The 24,057-nt window shown below is 39.6% G+C and overlaps 1 protein-coding gene across 2 annotated transcripts in view; it reads left to right on the forward strand.

Annotated features, from left to right (window-relative positions):
- The window catches only part of DST (dystonin), a 745,723-nt gene that overhangs the window by 440,360 nt on the left and 281,306 nt on the right, over positions 1–24,057 (forward strand). For both annotated transcript variants that reach the window (XM_077290007.1, XM_077290008.1), the window contains 10 exons: positions 252–378; positions 1,010–1,193; positions 3,623–3,780; positions 6,259–6,437; positions 10,716–10,854; positions 11,568–11,761; positions 12,623–12,782; positions 14,572–14,655; positions 16,230–16,337; positions 21,510–21,608. In XM_077290007.1, coding sequence (XP_077146122.1) covers positions 252–378; positions 1,010–1,193; positions 3,623–3,780; positions 6,259–6,437; positions 10,716–10,854; positions 11,568–11,761; positions 12,623–12,782; positions 14,572–14,655; positions 16,230–16,337; positions 21,510–21,608 — 1,432 coding nt within the window. The remainder of the gene's footprint in view (positions 1–251; positions 379–1,009; positions 1,194–3,622; positions 3,781–6,258; positions 6,438–10,715; positions 10,855–11,567; positions 11,762–12,622; positions 12,783–14,571; positions 14,656–16,229; positions 16,338–21,509; positions 21,609–24,057) is intronic.

Genomic DNA, 24,057 nt, shown 5'->3' on the forward strand with positions numbered 1-24,057 from the left:
TAAATGGCTTCACCCAACCACTAACCATGAGTGGAGAAAAAGTTTTGGTGTTACCATTCATATTCTCTGAAAAAAGGCCAAGAAAGCATAAATTCTGCAGGGGTATGTAAACTTTTGAGCACAACTGTGTACCTGTTTCTGAGAATCTCCCCAAAAATAGTGTCTGGCAAGTTTTAAAATGTTATGAATGTATCAAATTTGAAGAATGTATAATTTTATTATAAATTACCACTTGCAATATTTCATTGCAGGATTGAGCAAATGTATCAAAGTGTTTTATCTCTCTGGCATGAATCCCATATCAACATGAAGAGCATGGTATCCTGGCATTACTTAATGAACGAAATTGAAGCCATCCGTGGAAGCAAAGTTTCTTCAGTATGTTTAGTTTTTTTATTTTAAGTCTTGTTTGAGATCACTTCAGATATACAGTATAACTATATTGATTTATTTCTGCCTGTTTTGTTGTGGAGCAGCATTTTATTATAGCATAGTGCTCATCTGCACTTTTGTTTTCTTTGTTTGCGTACCCATAAAAATAAGTAAAATACATAAGGGATTTATTTTTTTGCCTTACTCGTACTGTACCTATTTTTGACCGTTAGCAATGGAATCGGACTGTCATCACATTTTTACATCATTTGCTAAACTTTGCTGCCATCTAAGCACATGTGCATGCAAATATTGTCTGATAGGTATAGGTTTAGACAACAAAGAAGTGAAAATATGGCACAAAACCCCGCTGATATATGTTGGTAAGTCTGTGGAGGCTACTGTTGCTGTGGCTAGTACTGTTGCTGCAATCCCGCTAGTGCTATTTATATGGAAATAATATCTGGATCTATGTATTTATGGAGCACAGCCCTTCCTGCAAAGAATAGATTTAGGATCTTACGCAAAGTCAAACAGGTTCTTCCTAACTGTTATATATAGTGCCAACATTGTGCTGCCATTTCTCCTGTGTATAACTGTTGATGAGACTAATAAACTGTATAACTCTTCATTGCAGATTAAAACCTTGCTTCCTGGAGAACATCAGCAGGTTCTCGGCAATCTGAAAACTCGTTTTGATGAATTCCTGGAAGACAGCCAAGAGTCAAAGATGTTCTCCATGTCTGATATTGGACAACTGGAGAGAGAGGTCAATGTCTGCAGACTGTACTATGAAGAGCTTCTAAAGTCTGCAGAAAGAGGTGAATATATTTTTTGTTATGCTTTGCTTATATGGCACCATTAATTCCACAGTGCTTTATAGCCATTATCAGCACTGTCCCCATTGGGGCTCACAATCTAGATTCCCTATCAGTGTGTCTTCAGAGAGTGGGAGGAAACCGGAGAACCCGGAGGAAATCCACATGGAGAACATGCACACTCCTTGCAGATGTTATTCTTAATAGGATTTGTAGGCAGGTCCCCAACGCTGCAAACAACAGTGCTAACCACTGAGCCACCATGAGCACATATATTACAGTGCAAATCAAACATAAAACAGAGCCAGTCCTTAAACCCACATATTCAACCATAAGGCTAGGTTCACATTGCGTTAATGTGTGCACGCTAACGGACAGCGTTGCACGGCGAAAATGTCGCAATTAACGCCGTGCAACGGGTCCGTTAGCGCACCCATTGACAGCAATGTAAATTTCGCCTGTAGCGCATCGCTAGCGTGTGCCTTTTTCGGCTCGCGCTAGTGATGTGCCGTTCTTTTGTGACGCGCCGCGGACGCTGCAAGCAGCGTCCGCGGCGCGCCCGAGGTCCGTTCCCCGCTCTCGCAGATCGGGGATCTGCGAGAGCGGGGACGTTAACGCGACCCCTAAACGCGGCCCCGAAAAATACATTGCGTTAGCGCAATCCGCTAGCGCTAGCGCTAAACGGATTGCCCTAACGCAATGTGAACCTAGCCTAAGGGTGGAATCACTGGGAAAGGGTTGTGGCAGGTTCTAATGTAGTGATTAGAGCCAAACACAGGATCCAAATAAGAGAAGTACCAACCTTTGATTTTTTTTCTTTTTGGATCAAAAGCTGCCATAAACATATTTATTGTTTCCAGCCTTATAACTATAAAATGCAGCGCTTTCTTCACATGTTTTAAACATGTTTTCCCACCATAATAAATGATCATCTATTGACATAATTGATCAGTTATTGATTTCTGAGAGTCTGACCACTGAGACCCTCACTGATCCCAAGAAAAGGGTACTGGAATCCCCTGTTTGAGTGGAGCAATAGTCCTGTATGTGCATCACTGCTCCACTCATTGAAAGAGATAGCTGAGTACACGGAGACTAGAGACCCATACTCGGGATCGGCATAAGCTACTAATTATATTGGCATTTTGAGAATATTATTTGAGAAAGCTAATATTTCTATGGAGACACATAGGACTGGAGTCATCAAAGCTTTCACAACAGAATTCTGGCATTAAAGTTTGAAAAGTCAATAAATGTAGGTACATTGCCTATATTTTGAGACTTTTGGCGTCTTCACGCCAGTTTCTCCCAGCTCTGACGAAATAGGCGGAACTGAGGTAGGACAGGTTACAGCAACAGCGTCACCCCACAGCTCGACTAATTCATGATGATCTGTGGCGTTCCCAATGCCAGATATCTCACTCCAGTACCTGACTGGAGTGACATTTGTGGCATGGCCCATGGAGTAGTACGCCACTTGTCAGTCGCTCCTGCTTCATGAAGACCTCGACTTCTCGTGAGATTTCGCAATGTATTACTAGGAAGTAACGCTAGCTGCCGAGAACATCGGTGACGCTGCGCGGGAACGCCAGTAGGTGAGAATATTGCGATTTTTTATTTTTTTAATTATTTTTAACATTATATCTTGTTACTATTGATGATTCATAGGCAGCATCAATAGTGAAAAGAGAAAGAGAGCGAGCGAGAGAGAATTTCCCTGCTCTCTTTGAAAAGATGGGACCCGTCGCTGGATTCCTGCTTTTCACAGGCAGCGACGCATCCTGTGCCCATAAGCTTCCATTGTAGCCAGTGACGGGCAGCGCAGGATGCGTCGCTGACCGATTTTCCGATGTGCAGAAAAAACGTTCCTCTGAACGTTTTTTCTGCCCGACGGACCGTTTTTTTTATGCAGGATCCAGTGAAAGACGGATGAAACGGATGGCTAATACAAGTCTATGAGAAAATGCAGGATTCTGCATTCTCAAAAAACGACGGATTGTGACGGGAGCTGAAAGACGGAAGTGTGAAAGAGACCTTAAATGCTTCAGTTTAATTTAACTATATAACTATGCTTAACTATACTGTGTATATATATATATATATATATATATATATATATATATATATATATATCCAATTTCATATCAAGATATAAATATATGTGGCTATAAATATATATTTCTCTCTCACTCTCTCTCTCTCTCTCTCTCTCTCTCTCTCTATATATATATATAGCTTGATATGAAATTTGATAACTGTTGGACGCATTGATAGCTAATATTAGACTCCGGCAGATTATGTTGCAGTGAATTGACAGGTTCAATACAGTACAATGAATACAGAACAATATGGATTTCCAGAGTGCTTTAATATAGGACATAAATCATATTATGAATGACAACAAAAATACATTTATATTTAATTTTCAACAGAGGAACAAGAAGAATCTGTTTACAACCTATATACCTCTGAGATTAGAAATTTCCGTCTCCGCCTGGAAAACAGTGAAGAACGTCTTATTCGACATATCAGAACACCACTAGACAGAGATGATCTACATGAAAGTGCCCTGAGAATCTCTGACCAAGAGGTAAGTCAAGCTGACAGCGGGATTTTACTGCAACTCTTGGGTGACACGTTTTGTTCACACCTATATTTGTGCGACTCCACCTGGGATGCTCGTCCACTGGCTCTATCATTTCTGCCAGGAGAAAAAGTGCCACCTTCTCTCTTATTTTCTATTAAAATGTCAGACATCCATGACAGGCACCTATTTGTGCCAGGAACGTTGGGTGTCCACTATGCAACAGATTCCTTTCTTGCATGAATTACATATATGTGTCATGTAATGGAACAGGGAAACAGAAGTCCTAAGGCTGCTGTGATCTTGGTCTACTAATTAGGCAGACCTTCCTTTTCTTCACCGAGGTCCTGTGTACATTTTTTGGACCATCAGGTGTCCCTCCTTGAAATTCTTGTGTAGTGTAAGCGCCTGGTAGAACAGGCAACCTCATGTCAAAATTTACATAGAAATAAAGGTAATAAAGTATATGACAGATTGACCATAGGAATTAGGATACACCCATTTGTTAATGTCATCTGGAATAGGAGGCACTCTTTAAAGAGAAGCTGGGAAAACGCTATTTACCTGCAGATGTAGGGTTTATCTGCATGTAATTCTCATTACAATGCTGCCTGGCCACCTTCCTGAAAGTGCAGCTACTGGGAGAAAATGAATTTATTTCCTTGCAGGAGCTGTCAGCTTTCAGTCACAGGGGTCATTGATCACTGCACCGCTCACTATATTATGAATGGCAGATGTAAGCCGCTCCGGCATTTTGATTAACTGGCTCTGCAGCAAATCTGTGTATAGCGAGATGTCGATCGAAGTGCCGGGACTTGCTTAGGGCAGGCACTCACAATGTAGTGAGCAATGGCTGTAGCCATTCCAGGCCGTTCCCCATGACTGAAAGCCATGTGATAAGTTCATTTTATCCCAGTAGCCGCACTTTCATTAGGACAGCTGGGCAGCATTGTTACGCTACTTAACTTCAGATTAACCCTGTTTCTGCAGTTAAATAGTTTTTTCCGAAGTGACAGAATTCCTTTAAATGCTGGCAAATGGATTGCAGCCCAGCATTCTACTCAGAGCCTTAGGCTATGTTCACATGACTTCTTCTAAAATAGTTTTTGTAAGCAAATTGTACTTCAGGAAACTGCCATTTTTATTCTTCAAACATCTTTTGTGTAGTTTTTTGGTTGTTTCTTTCAGAAGGTTTTGATCACATGCGCTTTTTTAAGGGTTCACCCATCATTTTTGTGACTTTTTTTACTGTAATTTTTACTCCATTGAATAATGAAGAAGCTCCTAGCTTTTTTAGACAGAATCAATGCCAAAATGCTCCAAAAGTCACTTGGGCATCTTTTTGACCTTTTCCATTAATTGTTCCGAGCAGAAAATGCCAGAAGAATGCATTTGCTAACTGCGAATGGTGTTTTTAAGAACCTTAAGCTGTAAAGATGCTTTAAACCTTACTATATTCATTGCATGGCGAAATTGACCTGGAAGCGTGATTCTCCATGTCTCTGTTTTCATTTATATAGTTGAAAAAAATTGACGTTTATAAAAAAAATAAATGGGGGTTTGTGTAAGATACTCAATGTTTTCATTTTAGTTTTATTGAGTTCTGTTAGGGCTTGTTTTTTCTTAGGTGACCTGAAGGTTCTATTGATACCAATTTGGGGTACATACAAATTTAGGTCTTTTTTTCAGAGGGTGACTGAAAAATAGCAATTCAGTCTTTTTTATTCTTTTGCTCTTTATGGCATTTACAGTTTTGTCTAATTAATTTTAATTGTTTATTTTGATAGAGCAGACTTATGGACAGAGCAATATTTTTTCATTTTACATTTTTAATTTCTTTATTTTTATTATGAAGGAAGGGTGATGATTCAAATTTTATTTTTTATATTTTTGAAAAACTTTTTCTAATTTTTTATTATATTTTTTAACCTCTTAGAGGATTTGAACCTGTGATTGTCTCATCACTTACACTTTATACTGCAAGCGCATTACAGTATATAGTCTAAATCACAGTATGTAGGCGAACTTCACAGGAGTACGAAGATGGCAGTGATGGGGGTTCTTTAGCAGGTATTTAAATTAGATTGTATGTAATGGATAACAGCAGTGATCAGAGCTCAGGTCTGGCTGCCGCTGTTAGACCCAGACACCGGTTATGCAACATATTCAGTATCCACCTCGTGTGGAGAAATCTCAGCTCCTGAGCCCTTTCCACACACGCTGACCCTGGCTCTTATATACAGGTACGTCATTTTGCGCTAAGGGGTTAAATTAATTAAAGCATGGTTTGGTTGGATGATTTTCCTTAAAGGAACCAGCTGTGTATAAAGTCATCCAACTGGTGGACAATTGGGGTACAACAAGCTGGAAAATACGGTAACATATTTTTAAAAATTATATTAGGAATATGTTGCTTTATTGGTTTCTAGTATGAAAATATAGTTTTTAAAGTATTAAAACTTTATTTCTTTTTTACCTGCACAGAAATTAAAGAAGGACTTGGACCATCTGAGAGTAGATTTAGCCGCAATTACAGATAAATGTGAGGAGTTCTTCAGCCAGGCTGCTGCCTCTCCATCAATTGATGCTTTACGGTCTGAGCTCAATATTGTCATCCAGTCTATGAGCCAAATCTACTCCATGTCTTCCATTTACCTAGAAAAGTAGGTGGATTTATTTAGGATTATAATGTACTTATTATACGTAATTGTATTCTTTAAAAATAATTCTTAAAAGCTATGGACACTTTTGACATGAAAAACTTGATTTTTACATATTTTATCGCTTACCTTTAGTTACTGCAATTGTTGTAAGTTTCATTTGGCAATTTTCATTCCTTCATTCATTTTTAGAGCTTCAGATATGCAGGTTACTGCCTGATCCACGTTTCATATTTTTCTCCTGTGGGAGTGTCTCTCCTAGTAATATAGGCTGGATGTGAGCTCTGTTTGTGCATGGTGCTGAAGGTTTCAGTAACTAATATATCATCCCTGTACTTATTTCCTCTTCATGTGCTTTCCTCCTTTTCTATAACCTGTTTTCTTTGCTTTCCATGAGAATTTCCCTCCGTCCATGCTGTGATTATCTGTCTACTTCCCTGCTGCTATCTCTAACAGTGAGAGTGCAGTCAAGAGAACAAGCTCTGGTGATTTGTAACATTTTTGCAGATGATTCAGATAAAGGACTAAAAGACAGCACCAAGTTCCAGCATTTAGTGTGTTAACACTACCAGAGTCCTCTTAGTCAACCTTGCAGCATCTCTTCTGGGTGGTGCAAACACTTAAAGTGCATATAGTGAATTGTCAAAGGTAAGAAGAAATGCAGCACTTCCCGATCCTGTTTAAACTTGTGGTTTAACGCATTACATGTGGAGGTGCAGGTGTCAGGGGAGTAGTTTATGAACACTGCACCTCCGCATGTAACCCTGTTTTCTATCTAATGGATTAAACCACAATTTTAAACAGGATCCGGTGAGTGCTGCATTTCTTCTTACCTTTGACAATTAATTATTCATAAAGTTGCATACCTTTTGCATTTAGGAAGCAAATAAGTAAATAAAAAAATTATACCAAGGTGTAAATAGCCTATAAAGCCGTTTTCCGGTTTTAAACATTAGTAGCCTAAATAAAGGCTTGATGTCTTTGAAAATAACAAAACTTTCTTTACTTAACCTCTGCCTCTCCAGTGTCGCCTCTTTTTACTACTCTCATTGATCTTTGTTGACGCGGCTGCAGTGATGACATCACATTGACAGCAAGTGACTTTTGCCGCCAATCTAAGCAGAAAATACAATGGTACTGTGGAGGTGGTGTCTCCATTGCAGCCTTTTAAGGAAGACGGTTTTGGAGCAGCATACATGTGGCACTGGCGCGGTATTGGGTAAATAATGGCGCCTTTGTTATCTTCACACAGATCAAGCCTTTGGAAAACCACTGGCAGTTCTTTCTGGTCTATGGTCTTCATACTTCATATGTATCCTGTTAAATGTGCTAGAATTTGTACGCACATATAGCACGTTTTCAAATGGCCACAAACAGTAGAATGGTGGAAGACATAGTTAGGACACATGACGGGTCCTCTATAAATTTAATGTCCACTTTTAAACACTATTATTTTTAGTGCCATAATTTCACGGCCAGAGTGGTATCACTAGTGCGTAGTACCTGCCACTACTAATATACCGATACTTACCAGCTGCCGTCTTCTGCTTCTTCCATCCCCGCTCCTGTCCTTTTTTGCCTTCTTGTGAGCACAATTTCTGGCTGATAGGAAGTCAGAGGTAATGGCCACAAGCTCTGTGTAAGTCTATGAGAGCCTCGTTCTGCCCTCATTATGGCTCTCACAGACTTACATTGGGTAGTGACTTCCAGCTCGCCCAGCAAACACTGAAGCGATTTGGCTGGTCACAAACTGGAGAACCCAGTAGGAACAGTGTAGAAAACAGAAGAAGACAGTATCCTGTAAGTACCGTATATTACTGGGGAAAGGCCACATGCATTAGTGATACCACTACAGAAGTGAAATTGAAAACAAAATCCCATAGTGTCGCTTTAAAGCAGGGTAAATTGTCTGCATAATTTTTTTTGCATAATTTATAATCCCGTGCAAGAACAATTATGCTGATTTAATCCATCACTGGGGAAACTGCAGTATTAACATTTATACATCATATTGCATAATCAATGTGTTGTGAACTAGCTCCCCCTGGAGGCAGCTCAAATTTTATCATTCAACTATGCTGATTAGGTTAAAAGAATGGGTATTGATCCTTAGATTAAGTTTCAACCATGAATATTTGTTAACTTTTTTTCTATTGCATATTGTTACTTTGCAACAAAAATCAGCTTTTTACAGTGCCAGCAAATAAATAAAACTGCAATGAAAAAGAATGCAAGTAACCTAAATTACATAATACAAGTGCTTCTCACAAAATTAGAATATCATCAAAAAGTTAATTTATTTCAGTTCTTCAATACAAAAAGTGAAACTCATATATTATATAGAGTCATTACAAACAGAGTGATCTATCTCAAGTGTTTATTTCTGTTAATGTTGATGATTATGGCTTACAGCCAATGAAAACCCAAATGTAATTTTCTCAGTAAATTAGAATACTTTATAACACCAGCTTGAAAAATGATTTTACAATCCAAAATGTTGGCCTACTGAAATGTATGTTCAGTAAATGCACTCACTCAATACTTGGTTGGGCTCCTTTTGCATCAATTACTGCATCAATGTGGCATGGAGGCGATCAGCCTGTGGCACTGCTGAGGTGTTATGGAAGCCCAGGTTGCTTTGATAGCATCCTTCAGCTCATCTGCATTGTTGGGTCTGGTGTATTTCGTCTTCCTCTTGACAATACCCCATAGATTCTCTATGGGGTTAAGGTCAGGCGAGTTTGCTGGCCAATCAAGCACAGTGATACGGTTGTTTTCAAACCTGGTATTGGTAGTTTTGACAGTGTGGACAGGTGCCAAGTCCTGCTGGAGAATGAAAATTCCATCTCCAAAAAGCTTGTCGGCAGAGAGAAGCATGAAGTGCTCTAAAATTTCCTGGTAGATGGCTGCACTGACTTTGGTCTTGATAAAACACAGTGGACCTACACCAGCAGATGACAGGACTCCCCAAACCATCACGGATTGTGGAAACTTCACACTAGACCTCAAGCAGCTTGGATTGTGTGCCTCTTCACTCTTCCTCCAGACTCTGGGACCTTGATTTCCAAATGAAATGCAAAATATACTTTCATGTGAAAACAACACCTTGGACATGAGCAAAAGTCCAGTTCTTTTTCTCCTTGGCCCAGGTAAGACTCTTCTGGCATTGCCTATTGGTCAATAGTGGCTTGACACAAGGAATGTGACACTTGTAGCCCATGTCCTGGATATGTCTGTGTGTGGTGGTTCTTGAAGCAATGACTCCAGCAGCAGTCAGCTTGTTGTGAATCTTCCCAAAATTTTTGAATGGCTTTTTCTTAACAATCCTTTTAAGGCTATGGTTATCCCGGTTGCTTGTGCACCTTTTTCTACCATACTTCCATTAACTTTCCATTAATATGTTTGGATACAGCACTCTGTGAACAGCCGACTTCTTTAGCAATGACCTTTGGTGGCTTACCCTTCTTGTGGAGTGTGTCAATGACTGCCTTTTGGACATCTGTCAAGTCAGCAGTCTTCCCCATGATTGTGGAGCCTACTGAAACAGACTAAGGGAACTTTTAAAATGCTTAGGAAGCCTTTGCAAGTGTTTTTTGTTAATTCTAATTTACTGAGATAATGACTTTTGGGATTTCATTGGCTGTAAGCCATAATCATCAACATTAACAGAAATAAACACTTGAAATAGATCACTCTGTTTGTAATGACTTTAGATAATATACGAGTTTCACTTTTTGTGTTGAAGAACTGAAATAAATTAACTTTTTGATGATATTCTAATTTTGCGTGAAGCACCTGTAGGTGCAGAACATCTGCAACATCAAAAACTCACCAAAAACTCATCGTGAGAATGTAGCCTTATGAAGATATGTTATAAACCTAGACAAAACAAAATATTAGTCCTAAAATCTATGTGTGCTATAAGGAGTATATTTATGGCTTGAGCTTTGTAGCATTCTGGTTCTCAGTCTAATAGTTGATAACTGCAGGAAGCAAGATGTTGGCCAGACAGATACCTAGAAGATACAATAGATAGATAGATAGATAGATAGATAGATAGATAGATAGATAGATAGATAGATAGATAGATACAGCAATGTAAGAGTTGAATATAAAGTAATACTGCAATCAATCAATTTTCTAACTGACTTGATCTTCTGCTAAATATTGCTTTATTCATTTTCCTTCCCAATTTTGTTGAGATTAGCTAAAAAAATATTAGTCTTTAATCAATTAATGAAGCCAGTTATTATTTACATTTCTTCTAATTATCCCTCATAGATTAAAGACAATAAATCTTGTGCTAAAGAATACACAGGGAGCCGAGACTTTAGTGAAAACATATGAGACCAAACTGTGTGAAGAAGATGTCATTACAGCAGATAGAAGCTCAATTGATCGACTGATTGCCACATTGAAGGTATGCATCTTTATGTCTGAACCCATGCTGTATGTTTTCTTCTGGATTCCTCGTGCTTCACATACAGACCGAAATGCACAGGCTGACCCCTGGCCTTCTGACCCAAACTTACTCTGTCATAGGCACGTTTAAGCCTAGAAGTTCAGGTCTGGAGACCCATGGTCAGTCTGCACATTCTGGTCTATGTGTGGACCTTGAAAAACATACAGTTATGGCCAAAAGTGTTGACACCCTGGAAATTGTTCTAGAAAATGAAGTATTATCCCAGAAAATTATTGCAATTACAATAATGTCCGGCCCATTTTTGAGGTTTTGTGTGAAATTCTGTCCAATTTGCCTTTTTTGTGTGTTATTCCAATACACACAAAGGAAATAATCATGTATATAACAAAACGTGTAAATGCAATAATTTTCTGTGAGAAATACTTCATTTTCTGGAGCAACTTCAAGGATGCCAACTCTTTTGGCAATGACTGTACGCCTGGACATGGCCCTATGGTAGATTTCTGCACTCATTATTTACATATTATATCTCACATCTTATTATTTGTTATTATGTGTTAAGATGTATTTTGATACTTATTATTTATGTGGTAAATGTAAATTCTTATTTTTATGAGACATTTCGATGCTCCTTCTTTCCCTGAATCCTACTGGTGATTTTTAAAAAACAAACAAACAATAAAACCTGTGATTTGTCATTTTTACAATAGCAATGGAGATCAGAGGTTGATGAGAAAAGAGAGGTGTTTCATGCACTGGAAGATGGACTGCAGAAAGCCAAAAGCATCAGTGATCAAATGTTCAAAGTGCACAAGGAGCGGGATCTTGACTTCGATTGGCACAAAGAAAAGGCGGACCAGATCGCAGAGCGGTGGCAGAATGTGCACTCTCAGATTGAAAACAGGTTTGCACACATTTGTCAGAGGATTTTACATCCCATATAGCATTGAAACAAAAGACAGTGCGGAGTCGTGTCATAAATGTAAGGTTTTGCAGAACATGGAGAAGTCTCTTTCCTGGGTGACTTCTTGAAATCTAGCATTCTATGTGATTCTATGATATATAGAATATTCCGAGGCACTGCTGTGAAGGTTCTCAAGTAGGTTGCCCAAACCACAAATAGTAATAATAAAACTTGGCACTCAACTTAATAGATCTTTGTTCAGAAAATTTTATTTTCCAGTCTGTATAAATGTTTCGGTCTGTCATGGACCTTTGTCAGTCTGCCGACTGCTGCAGAAGAAGAGGAAATGGTTTAATGTAACCAAATTTGGAGTTCCTGTGCCAGGAGAAGAAGTGGCATGGAGTAATCCAGTGGAATATTTGTTGGATCGGGTTATGTAGCTATATAGTGATATACAGGAAGTAACGCCCCAAGTAGAATATTGGTGGTTAGTGGGTATGCCAGGGGTGTAGGATGCGGTATCCACTGCTTTAGACAAGTGGTGGATACTGTGTCCAACACCCCTGGCATACCCACTAACCACCAATGCTCTACTTGGGATTATACTACCTGTATATCACTATATAGCTACATAACCTGATCCAACAAATATTCCACTGGATTACTCCATGCCACTTCTTCTCCTGGCACAGGAACTCCAAATTTGGTTACATTAAACCATTTCCTCTTCTTCTGCAGCAATCGGCAGACTGATGAAGGTCCATGACAGACCGAAATGTTTATACAGACTGCAAAATAAAATTATGTGATTCTATGAAGCATTGATATTGTTTCTTTTACAATGTTTTATTCATTTAATAGATTAAGAGACCTGGGTGGAATAAGTACGTCTCTGAAATATTACAAAGAATCTTATGTGGCGCTCGATTCGTGGATAAGGAAAATAGAGGAAGGACAAAGCAAGTTGCAGGATGGCATGCTTGATAGTAAGGCCCTTAACAAGCTTCTGGACCAACAGAAGGTAATTTGAGTATGTCTAAAAATTCTGGTATGTCTGTAATAGTTGTGTACAGTAATACCAAGGTTGACTGATTACAGCAGTAATTTGAGAGTCAATTAAGTCCATTAATGACCGCCAATATGTCTTTTAACTGACTTGAGATATAAGAGGATCCCCATACAGGTAACAATCCAGGAGCTGTCGGCTATGTACTATAGCTGACAACTTGCTGCATTAGCCACAATCAGTTTTGTCACCGTCCATGTCTGTTTAACCCCTTAGATACTACTAATAATGACTATATCATGTAAATGGTTAACAGAGTGAGGGGGCTTTCTCTTTATCCCCATTGGCATCATGATTGTGTGGTCCTGATGTTTGCCATGGCAATTCACGAGCAAATAGCGGCCTTAGGGTCTGCCGTTACCAGTGGCCTGTTGAAGTCAGAGACATTTAGGTGGTAAAAATACACTTCTTAATTCTGTTATGTCTCTTTGCATTAATTCCTGAAAATTACTTGAAGGATTAATAAACTACGTGACGGCAAATTTTAATATGTCGTGGGGTGCTGTTTTTAAAATGGTATCACTTTTCGGCGTTTTCCAATATATAGGACCCCCAAAGTCACTTCAGACCTGGATAGGTCCCTTAAAAAAATAATTTTGTAAAATTTCCATGAAAAACTGAAAAATTGCTGCTTCATTTTTAAACATCCTAAAATGCTAACAAAATAAAATAATATAAACTGTGCAGGAGGTGTGGGTTAAATCCGCGCTGCCTTAATGATGAAGTTCCAAGGATAATAAATTTAAAAGGTGGTTTATTCAACGCGTTTCAAGGTCAGTGCGACCTCTTCTTCAGGAAATTCCACATACAACATTACAAAATTATCCTTGGAACTTCATCATTAAGGCAGCGCGGATTTAACCCACACCTCCTGCACAGTTTATATTGTCATTCGGCCGTTGATCGGCTTGTGGATCTGCAGCAGCCGAAATCGCTACATGCTCTTCATTCAACAAAATCAGGTGAGCAATTCTAAGAAAGCTCTCTTGGTTATCTAAAGGATAAGACCCTATTTTGCGCTTTGTGTCTCCATTTTTTTTCCTATAGCAACAAAATAAAATAACAGTTTACAAATGGTGATGATGTAAAGCCGACATGTGGGAAATGTTATTTATTAATGTTTTGTTATAGTATGACCATCTGAATTAAAGGGATAATCATTCAAAATTTGAAAATTGCAAATTTTTTACATTTTTGTAAAATTTCTGATATGTTTTGTGTTTATTTATAAAAAATATCAACCTAAATTTACCATTATCATAAAGTATAATGTGTCCCGAAAAAAACAGTCTCAAAATCACTGGAATTTGTCTAAGCGTTCCAGAGTTATTACACTGGTCAGATATTTAAAATTTGGCTCTGTCACTAAGGGGTTAAAGTAATCTTCATGGTTTCTCCATCCATTTCTGAAAATCTCCTGCTTTGCTTAGAGTGACATGTGGCCTACCGGGATGTCCCAACCCACCAGGACTAAGAGTTGTCTAGTAATGAAGTTTAGAGGGGTTGTCCAAGATTAGCAAATCATTGTTGCTTTGTCCCAAAAACATCAACCCCACCTGTCCACAGATTATGTGTGGTATATTCCAGTTCAGTCTACTCACAATACCTGAAAAACCCACGGTTGGATGTTGTGTTGTTTCTTGCACATTTCGGACATGTTTTCCAATCCTGAATATGCCCACTCTGATAATGGTTTCTTATAAGAATGTATGCTTACTCATTCCTGGTTTTTTTGTTATTCTAGAATTTGATTTCTGAAATTGAAATGAAGCAAAGTAAAATGGATGAATGCCAGAAGTATTCAGAACAATATTCTCTGGCCATCAAGGTACAATTTTCATTTTTTGGTTGCCAAATGATTTTCTTTATGTACAGTATTCAAAATGGTTACCAGATAATTTGATCTCGGCCTATTTCTATACAATCCTGGTCCTCCTACAGAGCTATGGCGTAAGTCTGTTTCACAGCACATGGAGTGCCACGTTGCTCCAGATTATGCAGCCACAGGACTTTGTGTGCTGCTGTAGCTTACTAGGCCAGGTGCCATATTAGGGAAATATTCTGCTAAAGATGTCTGGCCTATGGGGAAGGAAAACTATATGTTCCATACACCTTCATGTGAAATCATAGACATACAGATGTGCCCATTCTCACTTTTCAGGAATTTCTCATGTTAAAACTCAATACAATATCGCAGCATATAACTTATATACACAGACTTCCATAGCACAAACTTTTTTTTGTGAAATCACGATTTTATTAAATTGGGTAATCTTTCACAACACACATTGGCATATGGGTTTGAGCTTATAGCAAAAGTAATCAGGGACACATTTATATCGAGGTGCAGTGCTGTGTAAGGCCTCTTTCACACTTCAGCCTTTTGGCGTCAGTTTGAATCCGCCGTTTTAGTCAAATAGTGGATCCGCCATTTTTTTGGTGGATCCGCTATTTTCCCATAGACTTGCATTAGCAATGGATTGTGGCGGATGGTCATCCGTTCCATCCGCCATGTGACGGATCCGTCGAGATTTGGCGGACGTTGTCTAGACATTGACGGACATTGCAACGTTTTTTGTCTGCGCCGAAATGGCAGTTCGTGACGGATCCGTCGCATCCGCCATTCCCTAGAATGGCCGCCTATGGGCGACGGATCCGTCGCGATCCGTCATTTGGCGGATCCGTCGCCCCAATCCGCTTTTTCAATTGAGCATGCTCCAAAAAGTAGATACTTTTCCCAGACAACCCCAAAACTATATAAACAGGACAAGTGGGCTTCATTCCTCAATGTGCCATCAAGCAGAGAAGAAGCAGAGAGAGAACACAGTGCCAGCCAACAAGACAGACCCTGCCAGCAGCCAGCAACACAGACCGATTAAAGCCTCAAAAGTGAAATCCGCACATATCTTCACAATATTCGCCAGTACTTCCATCTCTGCCACTTTCCCTACAACCTTTCAAAGATGTGGTGTAAATACACTGTATATATAGTTTCCCAGTAGTTTCCAGTAGCCAGTCACATTTCCCAGTACTTTGTATTAGCCAATCACATTGAGATCATCGGTTTTTAAAAAAACCGATCCGTCAAAAAACGGTTCCAACGGATGTAAAAAACGGTCGCAACGGTTCTAATGGATCCGTTTTTTGACGCATCCGTGTGATGGATCTGTCAAAAAAACGGATCCGTTAGAACCGTTTTCTCAGCAATTTTGACGGATCCATCGATCCATCACAATGTCGGAGCAGACTGACGCCAAACAACTGAAGTGTGAAAGAAGCCTAAGGCTCTACAGCTATGAATCATACCAAACAAATCCAAAACATGGCCACATGAATAAGGCATAAATCTAAGAAATATGAGAAAATACAACCAAGTAAACAATCTTTTTTTTTGTTTTATAGGACTATGAGCTCCAGCTGATGACTTACAGAGCACTTGTGGACTCGCATCAAAAATCTCCAATGAAACGCAGGCGCTTCCAGAGCTCATCTGATATCGTTATACAAGAGGTAAGTTATATATTAGTTACGGTTTGTAGTGGTCCCAAGGGTAAGTTTTCTCCCTGTGGAGAAAGCCAAGTTGTCGTACAGACACTTATAGGCAATGCAATGCTCCTCTGGGAATTTCATTATGCAAATAACCTCTTCAGGAAGGAAGTGGAGTTGAACTCTAGTGCCACCTATTGGAGGTGTCAATGCTAAAAGTCCAAATAAAGAGCTTTACTGCTTAGGAAAAGGCCAAATCAGAAACTCCTCCAATTGGTGACACTGGAGTACCTATCTTCTTTTCTGAAGATGAAGAGGCTAATTGCACATTAGGGACTGTAGGACATTGGTGTTTTATTCCTTATGGAAATCTAGAAATGCATTAAATAGAATCTGTCAGCAAGTTTTTGCAATGGAATTTGATAGCAGCAGAGCCTGTGTTGTATCGGTTACCTAACTGCTTGGTGCAGCTTTTTATAGAATCCCTGTTTTGTCTGATGTAAATGTAGCAGAGCTAAGACTTCTGAGTGGTGTATAACCTCACCCACACCCCTGACTGGCAGGTTACTATGTACACTGTGGATTGTCAGCAAGGTGCCAATCAGTGGTGGGGCAGAGCTGCGCAGACTAGCCTGACTGGTCTGCATGTGAGACCTAGTCCTTTAGTGATAATGTCCACCTGATAAAACAACTGATAAAACACTGATTGTGTTGAAACTGCTACACTCAGCCTAAGGGTATGTGCACACGTCCGGATTTCTTGCAGAAATTTCCTGAAGAAAACCGGAAATTTTCTGCAAGAAATCCCCTTTTTTTTTCCGTTTTTTTCGCGTTTTTTTTTAGCATTTTGCAAGCGTAATTAGCTTGCAGAATGCTAAAGTTTTCCAAGCGATCTGTAGCATCGCTTGGAAAACTGACTGACAGGTTGGTCACACTTGTCAAACATAGTGTTTGACAAGTGTGACCAACTTTTTACTATAGATGCTGCCTATGCAGCATCTATAGTAAAAGATAGAATGTTTAAAAATAATAAAAAAAATTTAAAAAATGGTTATACTCACCCAGACGATCTCCTCAGCGGCGTCCTTTACTATAGATGCCGGTGTGGTTTAGGACCTGTGATGACGTCGCGGCTTGTGATTGGTCGCGTGAGTCACATGAGCGGTCACGCGACCAATCACAAGACAGTGACGTCATCGCAGGTCCTGAACCACACCATCTATAGAAACAGAAGCGGCAGCATGCAGCGGTGAGAGGCGGGAACACTCCGGGGACATCGAAGGTGAGTATATGACTATTTTTTATTTTAATTCTTTTTTTTTTTTACCAATTATATGGTGCCCAGTGCGTGGAGGAGAGTCTCCTCTCCTCCACCCTGGGTACCAACCGCATATAATCTGCTTACTTCCCGCATGGTGTGCACAGCCCCGTGCGGGAAGTAAGCAGATCAATGCACTCCTAGGTGTGCGGAATCCCCGCAATTCCGCATTTTTAATGAACATGTTGCTTTTTTTTCCGCGATGCGATTTTTTCGCGGAAAAAATCGCAACATTTGCACAAAAAATGCGGAATACACTGTAAATAATAGGAGGCATAGGTTAGCGTTTTTTTCGCGTTTTTATCACGTTTTTATAGCGAAAAAACGCGAAAAATCCTGAACGTGTGCACATGGCCTAATAGTTGACACATCTCTTTAACCCCTTAACGACCGCTGATACGCCTTTCTCTTTAACCCCTTAACGACCGCTGATACGCCTTTTAACGGCGGCAGTTAAGGGTACTTATGCCTCAGCGCCGCTTTTTGAAAGCACTGAGAAATAAGTGTATAGTGCCCCCCAGCATCGGTTTTTCTCCATGGTCTTTGCTACCGGGGGTAGCTGAGACCCCGGAGAACATGATTTGGGTTTTTACCGACCGGAGAGAGAAATGGGGTCCCCCGATATCCTCCCGGTATCTCTGGTGTCTCTGGACCATTCTGCATCCCCCCTGGCCGGCATCTTCTTTCGTGAAGAAAATGGCAGGCGCATTAGCAGTGCGCCTGCCAAAATCTGCCGACCGCCTGCCAAAATCTGCCGACCGCCTGCCAAAATCTGCCGACCGCCACCCGTCAACAATAGGAAATATTACCTATTGGTTCATTTTGATCACGGTGATTAAAATAAAAAAAATGGTAAATCAACCCTCCCCTTATCAACCCCTTAGTTAGATAAAAATAATAAAATAAAAAGATGTATTTATTTCCATTTTTCCATTAGGGTTAGGGTTGGACTAAAGTTAGGTTTAGGGTTGGGCTAGGGTTTGGGCAAGGTTAAGGTTGGGGTTAGGGTTGGGATAGGGTTAGGGTTGGGCTAAAGTTAGGATTGGGCTAAAGTTAGTGTTTGGCTAAAATTAGGGTTGGGCTAAGATTAGGGTTGTGGTTAGGGTTATGGTTGTGATTATGGTTGGGATTACGGTTAGGGTTAGGATTTGGGTTAGGGGAGTGTTAGGATTGAGGTTAGGGTTATAGTTAGGGTTGGGATTACGGTTAGGCGTGTGTTGGGGTTATCATTGTAGTTAGGGTTGGGATTAGGGTTAGAGGTGTGTTGGGGTTAGGGTTGGAGTTAGAATTTGGGGGGTTCCACTGTTTAGGTACATCAGGGGTCTCCAAATGCGCTGCCATTGATTACAGCCAATTTTGCATTCAAAAAGTCAAACGGTGCTCTCTCCCTTCTGAGCCCTGCCATGCGCCCAAATAGTGGCTTTCCTCCACATACGGGGTATTGACGTACTCTGGAGAAATTGCACAACAAATTTTGTGGTCCATTTTCTTCTGAAACCCCTGTGAAAATAAAAAAAATTGGTTCCAAAGTTAATTTTTTGTGAAAAAAGTTCATTTTTTCCTTCCACATTGCTTTAGTCCTCGTGAAGCACTTGAAGGGTTAATAAACTCCTTGAATGTGGTTTTACGCACCTTGAGGGGTGCAGTTTTTAGAAATGTGTCACTTTTGGGTATTTTCTGTTATATTGACCCCCCCCCAAAATCACTTCAAATGTGAGGTGGTCCCTAAAAAACTGGTTTTGTAAATTTTGTTGGAAAAATTATAAATCACTGGTCAACTTTTAACCCTTATAACTTCGTAACGGAAAAAAAAATGTTTTCCGAAATTGTGCTGATGTAAAGTTGACATGTGGGAAATGTTATTTATTTACTGTTCTGTGTGACACCACTCTCTGATTTAAGTGTACAAAAATTAAAAGTTTGAAAATTGCTAAATTTTCAAAATTTTTGCCAAATTTACGTTTGTTTCATAAATAAACACAAGCTACACTACCGTTCAAAAGTTTAGGGTCGCTTAGAAATGTCCTTATTTTTTAAAGAAAAGCCGTTTTTCCAATGAAGCTAACATTAAACAATTCAGAAATACACTCTATACATTGTCAATGTGGTAAATGACGATTCTAGCTGCAAACGTCTGGTTTGTAATGCAATATCTTCATAGGTGTATAGAGGCCCATTTCTAACAACCATCACTCCAGTGTTCTTATGGTACTTTGTGTTTGCTAACTGTGTAAGAAGGCTAATGGATGGTTAGAATACCCTTGAAAACCCTTGTGTAAGTATGTTAACACAGCTGAAAACAGTTTGGCTCATTAGAGAACCTATAAACCTGACCTTCCTTTGAGCTAGTGGAGAATCTGGAGCATTACATTTGTTGGTTCCATTAAACTCTCAAAATGGCCAGAAAAAAATAACTTTCTTGTGAAACTCGACAGTCTGTTCTTATCGGTGTGTACTACTCCCTTCAGAGGAGAGAACAAACAGGCTCTAACCAGAGTAGAAAGAGGAGTGGGAGGCCCCGCTGAACAACTGAGCAACAAGACAAGTACATTAGAGTCTGTAGTTTGAGAAATTGACACCTCACAGGTCCTCAACTGGCAGCTTCATTAAATAGTACGCGCAAAACGCCAGTGTCAACGTCTACAGTGAAGATGCGACTCAGGGATGCTGGCCTTCAGGGCAGAGTGGCAAAGAAAAAGACATATCTGAGACTGGCTACTAAAAGGAAAAGATTAATATGGGCAAAAGAACACAGACATTGGACACTGGAAGACTGGAAAAAAGTGTTATGGACAGACGAATCCAAGTTTGAGGTGTCTGGATCACACAGAAGAACATTTGTGAGACGCAGAACAACTGAAAAGATGCTGGAAGAGTGTCTGACGCCATCTGTCAAGCATGGTGGAGGTAATGTGATGGTCTGGGGTTGCTTTGGTGCTTGTAAAGTGGGAGATTTGTACAAGGTAAAAGGGATATTGAATAAGGAAGGCTATTACTCCACTTTGCAACGCCATGCCAATTTCATCCTACAACAGGACAATGACCAAAGCACACCTCCAAATTATGCAAGAACTATTTAGGGAAGAAGCAGGCAGCTGGTATTCTATCTGTAAAGGAGTGGCCAGCGCAGTCATCAGATCTCAACCCCATTGAGCTGTTGTGGGAGCAGCTTGACCGTATGGTGCGCAAAAAGTGGCCATCAAGCCAAACCAACTTGTGGGAGGGGCTTCTGGAAATATGGGGTGAAATTTCTCCAGATTACCTCAGCAAATTAACTGCTAGAATGCCAAAGGTCTGCAATGCTGTGATTGCTGCAAAGGGAGCATTCTTTGACGAAAGCAAAGTATAAAGGAGAAAATTATTATTTCAAATAAAAATCTTTTTTTTTTAACCTTGTCAATGTCTGGACTAGATTTTCAATTCATTTGGCAACTCATTTGATTAATAAAAGTATGAGATTTCATGGAAAACACAAAATTGTCTGGGTGACCATAAACTTTTGAACGGTACTGTATATCAAAGAAATTTTACCAAAGACATGAAGTACACTATGTCACGAAAAAACATTCTCAGAATCAGTTGAAGCGTTCCAGAGCTATAACTTCATAAAGTGACGGTGGTCAGAATCTTAAAAATTGGCTTGGTCATAAAGTATCAATCTGACTCTGTCACTAAGATGTTAATCGAACAATCAGCTTCTAAATTTTGCTGCTCTAAGATTGAATAGCAAAAACTTTCTTCCTTTTAATTGTATTGTTTGAACATTACCATAAAGTGTGTTATATGTGCTGTATAATTCATACACTTATGCATAAAATGTATTTTGGTGTTCTTCATGTTGCAACATGGTGTGATTCCCTGTTCTCTCTCATTCATAGTACATGGATCTAAGGACCCGTTACTCCGCCTTGATGACTTTAATTAACCAGTTTGTTAAATTCTCTGGGGAAACCTTGAAGAGAATGGAAGAAGAAGAGGTAAGGATACAGTTGAATCTCATAGGTCCACTTCCATACTGTGCACCGTCGGTGAGCGAAGCATTTCCCGTCTTCAGTTTGTTTCCCCGATCTCTCAGCTTTATTTTGGTGGCGGGTTACTATGTATTGTATATTCCTACTAACCGTTAGGTGTTTATAGTTAAAACCATATCACAGATGTCAGCAAAACACATAGTTTTACATTTACAAATAGAGATAACTTACAGAAGAATCTGCAATGATGAAATTGAGAAAAATTATTTTTAAAGCATCACAGTAATTACAGGTATAATTATGTAACAGTTTTAAGTACATACATATTTTAGCTACAGTAGCACTTGGCTTCAAACAATTAAGCCTAGTAATAACAGTTGTAGGAATAGGAATTAATTCCTCTACTAAGGCATGATGCAGAATAGATGCTACTTATAGACCCTGTTAGAAATACTTTTACATATAGGAGCTTTATTTTTGTAATGCTGAGTAAATATATATTCAAACCACTGTATTCTAACCGTTGGGACCCGCAGAATACAAGGACATACTTGCTTTATTTTTATTTTCAGTTCTATTAAACTTGAATACATCTACTGGATAATTTGACCCAGACTGATCATGTGTTTTCTTTTTTATAGTAGGTGTATAAATACTGTATCCTCTGATATGATGTCATTATTATATTTAGGGTAATAAACATCCTGCCTTTGCATTAGCTTTCACATACAACCTATAGACTTACTCATGCTCTCTGTTATGTTTTCTGGCTCTGTGTCGGTTTGCATGGATTATGTTGTTATGCACAAGCTGGGCTTTCCTTTTTAGCTTCCAATGTTGGCTTGAACATCCTGCAGATGTTTTGTTCATTGTACAATATGTATTATGCTTCTGTGGACTTTGGTGTCTGGCTTCTCATTACTCTCCTGATACTTCACTGACAAGACAAGAGGGTCGAATCTTTTATCTTTTATTTGATCAATATAGGTAAGTCATTTAAGGTATGCATTTTTATATGTTTTATAATGCGGTACTTTGTTATTAAGGGTCTCTATGCTTGTAATCTCCCACTAGAGATGAGCGGGTCGATTTGTGGTACTTCGGTCCAGAGGCCAGGTTAGTGGCACCTGGCTCCTAGGCGAGAGGCCCGTGAATCTCTTACCTTCTGGTGTCCCTACCACATCATTTGATTTGTCACAGCTGGCACAACGTCATCTGTGCATCTTGATGTCTGTTGTCCCAGCCCCGGCTATTCAAAAGTTGTGTCTTAAGGTATGAGATGCACTGACGTCCATTTAAGCCGCCAGATACCACTGACTTGGCTGCTGGACCGAACTCCCTCTCATCTCCATCACCCATGCTTTGGAGATTTGTGACCAGCATGCCGGCCTATACTCTTGCCAGGACAGCTTTATGATGCTCAATGAGTTTCATGTGCCTGTCCATACAATTAGCGCACAAGACTCCTCTTGCCTTAGTTTCTGTACCATATAGTGGGTGACATGTATTTCTGCATACCTGTTATAGGATTGGGCAAAATATTATTAGAAAAGTGACCCTTTGGCCTCGCTTCATCAAGACTACTATTTTGTACACCAGTCTTGATTAGTGTGCTAGAGTAAAATGCTCGTAATTCATTACAAGGCAGTCACCTCTTAATGAATTTGACATATCTTTTAGCAACACTTCAAGAAATGTACCCCAAACAACGACTGGAGTACATTTCTACCATCATTTACATCACTATTGTGGTGTAAATTATAATGAAATTATGAGCCACTCTCAGCCATGTGCTCTCCATGTAAGGCCGGGTGCCCATGATCTGTAACTAGCAGCGCATGTTTGCTTTGTCCAAAGCACTGCTTTCTATTGAAGGCAGGTGAATCCGCATGTGATCACTGAACCTTGTGGATTTACCGCATCCAATACATTCTATTGATGAAATTTCTCTTGTGGAGACTATCGTCTCCGTAAGAGAAGTTGACATGCTGCAATCTGGAAAGACAGGCCACATGTCCGTCTCTGCGGGTGATCTGCAGACGTCTATACACGCATAGTGGACGTGGGATTTCTTGAAATCCCTTCTACTATGCTGTCAAAGCTGGCCACTGTGGGTTTGACGCTGCATAAATACGCAGCATCCAAGCTGCAGCAGTTCCTGATCGTTGGCACATACCCTTCAGCTCTACACACTTTTCAAAAAGTGGACAAAGCTGACCGGAACTGGGACCAAAATGCCAAAAGTTGCAACACTTTTAACTATGAATTCCGTAGAAATGTTTCAACATTTCAAAATTTTTTTTAAAGGGTTTTGCCTATATGTGTTTGATAAATTAAGGACTTTATGTGTAAATTAGTTCTATGAACAAAAATTGTATAATAAAATAGTCGTTTTTTCACATTTTTTAAAATCTGATTAAATACTTTAAATAGCCATTATGGCTTTTTTATGCTA

The sequence above is a fragment of the Ranitomeya variabilis genome, chromosome 2, assembly GCF_051348905.1.
Source record: "Ranitomeya variabilis isolate aRanVar5 chromosome 2, aRanVar5.hap1, whole genome shotgun sequence".
In the NCBI taxonomy this organism is placed as follows: Eukaryota; Metazoa; Chordata; class Amphibia; order Anura; family Dendrobatidae; genus Ranitomeya; species Ranitomeya variabilis.